At 40.5% G+C, this 1,558-nt stretch overlaps 1 protein-coding gene across 1 annotated transcript; it reads right to left on the reverse strand.

The window, feature by feature from the left end:
• Positions 1-426: 426 nt before the first annotated feature.
• LOC120177804 lies at positions 427-1,251 on the reverse strand. The gene is made up of 2 exons (XM_039183817.1): positions 890-1,251; positions 427-808 (listed from the first exon to the last, which is right to left on the reverse strand). The coding sequence occupies exons 1-2, from the start codon at positions 1,249-1,251 to the stop codon at positions 427-429; spliced, it is 744 nt and encodes a 247-aa protein (XP_039039748.1).
• Between the last annotated feature and the right edge of the window lie 307 nt (positions 1,252-1,558).

The following is a 1,558-nucleotide window of genomic DNA, read 5'->3' on the forward strand; positions in this document are numbered from 1 at the left end:
TTTTCACTTCTTGTGCTTCCTCGGTACAATCTTCTAATTCTTTCCTCCCATAAGGAATAGATTAAAGCACACCAAGAAAGTTTCAAGATAGTAGTGAGGAGGGACACCTTTCCAAGCACCACTAGCCCAGTCTATCATGCTCATCCAAGGTAAAGTAGGGGTGCTTAAGCTGGAGAGATTCATAATAGCCTTCCATAAGGAAACTACCATAGAGCATTCACTAAACAGGTGGTCCGTAGTCTTCGTAGCTTCATTACAGATTATGCAGGAACCATCGGTAATGATTCCCATTCTTCGGAGCCTCTCCCTAGTTGGGAGTCTATCCAGGAGTGCCATCCATGTTATCATGCTATGCTTGGGGACGTGTAGAGGAAACCATATCAATTTGTGCCATGAGACTTTATCTCATTTTACCCGTAGTTCTTTCTAGAAATCTTTTATCGTCGTAGCTCCTTTAGATAAAACAGGGATTGCATCTGCCCTTAGTTTAAGTAAGCGCCTGATACACCAGCTGGAATTTGCTACATCATCCACTAACAGAAAGTCCGCACCTTTAATAACGTAGCATTTGATCCAAGCTATCCACAATGATCCCTCTCCCGCAAGGATGTTCCTGATGAGTTGTATCATACATGCTTTGTTCCATGTTTTGATATCTTTTAATCCGAGTCCTCCCTCAGATTTCCCTAGGAAGATTTTATGCCAACTGACTCTTGCTCCAGTGGCAGCTTTATCAGTACTTTTCCAGAAAAATCTAGAGCAAAGTTGTTCAATCATGTTAACAATAGCCTGAGGCAGAATTAACTGCCTACACTAGTAGTTTGCAATACTGAAGATAACAACTCTGATAGGTTCTAATCTGTCGGCGTAGCTCAAGTGCTTTCCCGACCAATGATGTAGCTTGGATTTGATCTTATCAATAAGAGCCACACAGTCCTTTTCAGTGAGTTTCCTTGTGACTAAAGGAACCCCTAAGTATCTCACTGGCAAACTGCCATGTTTGAATCCCGTGGATTGTAAAATTTGCTCAAGATCTCTGTAAGTGATTCCAGCAGTATAAAGTTCACATTTGGCAGCATTAAGTTTAAGACCAAACATTTCGTAGAATTGATCAAGGACGTTGATGACTCCAGAAACATATTCAATATTTCCTTTGCAGAAGATAAGTATGTCATCTGCAAATGAAAGGTGAGTGAGGCCAATCTTCTTACATTTTGGGTGGTATCCGAGCAAGCCTTTAGTAGCAGTCATGTTTAGGATTCTAGAGAGCACATTCATTGCAAGAATGAATAAGATAGGAGAAAGAGGGTCACCTTGTCTTATTCCTCTTGCACCCTTGAAGAAGCCAATCAAAATTCCATTGAAAGAGATGGAGTATCTTGCTTCTTTAAAGCAAGTTTAAATCCAACCAATGAAAGTATTCGTAAGCTGTAAAGCCTTAAGTATAGTAGAAATGAAACTCCAGTGTAGAGTGTCAAAAGCCTTTTGTAATTCAACTTTCAAGGCACATCTAGGAGAGATAACTTTCCTTCCATAACCTCTCACCAGTTCTTGAGCA

Source organism: Hibiscus syriacus, unplaced genomic scaffold, assembly GCF_006381635.1.
Source record: "Hibiscus syriacus cultivar Baekdansim isolate YM2019G1 unplaced genomic scaffold, ASM638163v2 tig00112319_pilon, whole genome shotgun sequence".
NCBI classification, from domain to species: Eukaryota; Viridiplantae; Streptophyta; class Magnoliopsida; order Malvales; family Malvaceae; genus Hibiscus; species Hibiscus syriacus.

Bases quoted from the DNA above. Each gene is read 5' to 3' on its own strand.
- LOC120177804 (XM_039183817.1), bottom strand. From the start codon at position 1,251: ATGACTGCTACTAAAGGCTTGCTCGGATACCACCCAAAATGTAAGAAG. The intron at 809-889 runs GTCGGGAAAGCA...CTACTAGTGTAG, and splicing joins AAATCCAAGCTACATCATTG to GCAGTTAATTCTGCCTCAGG.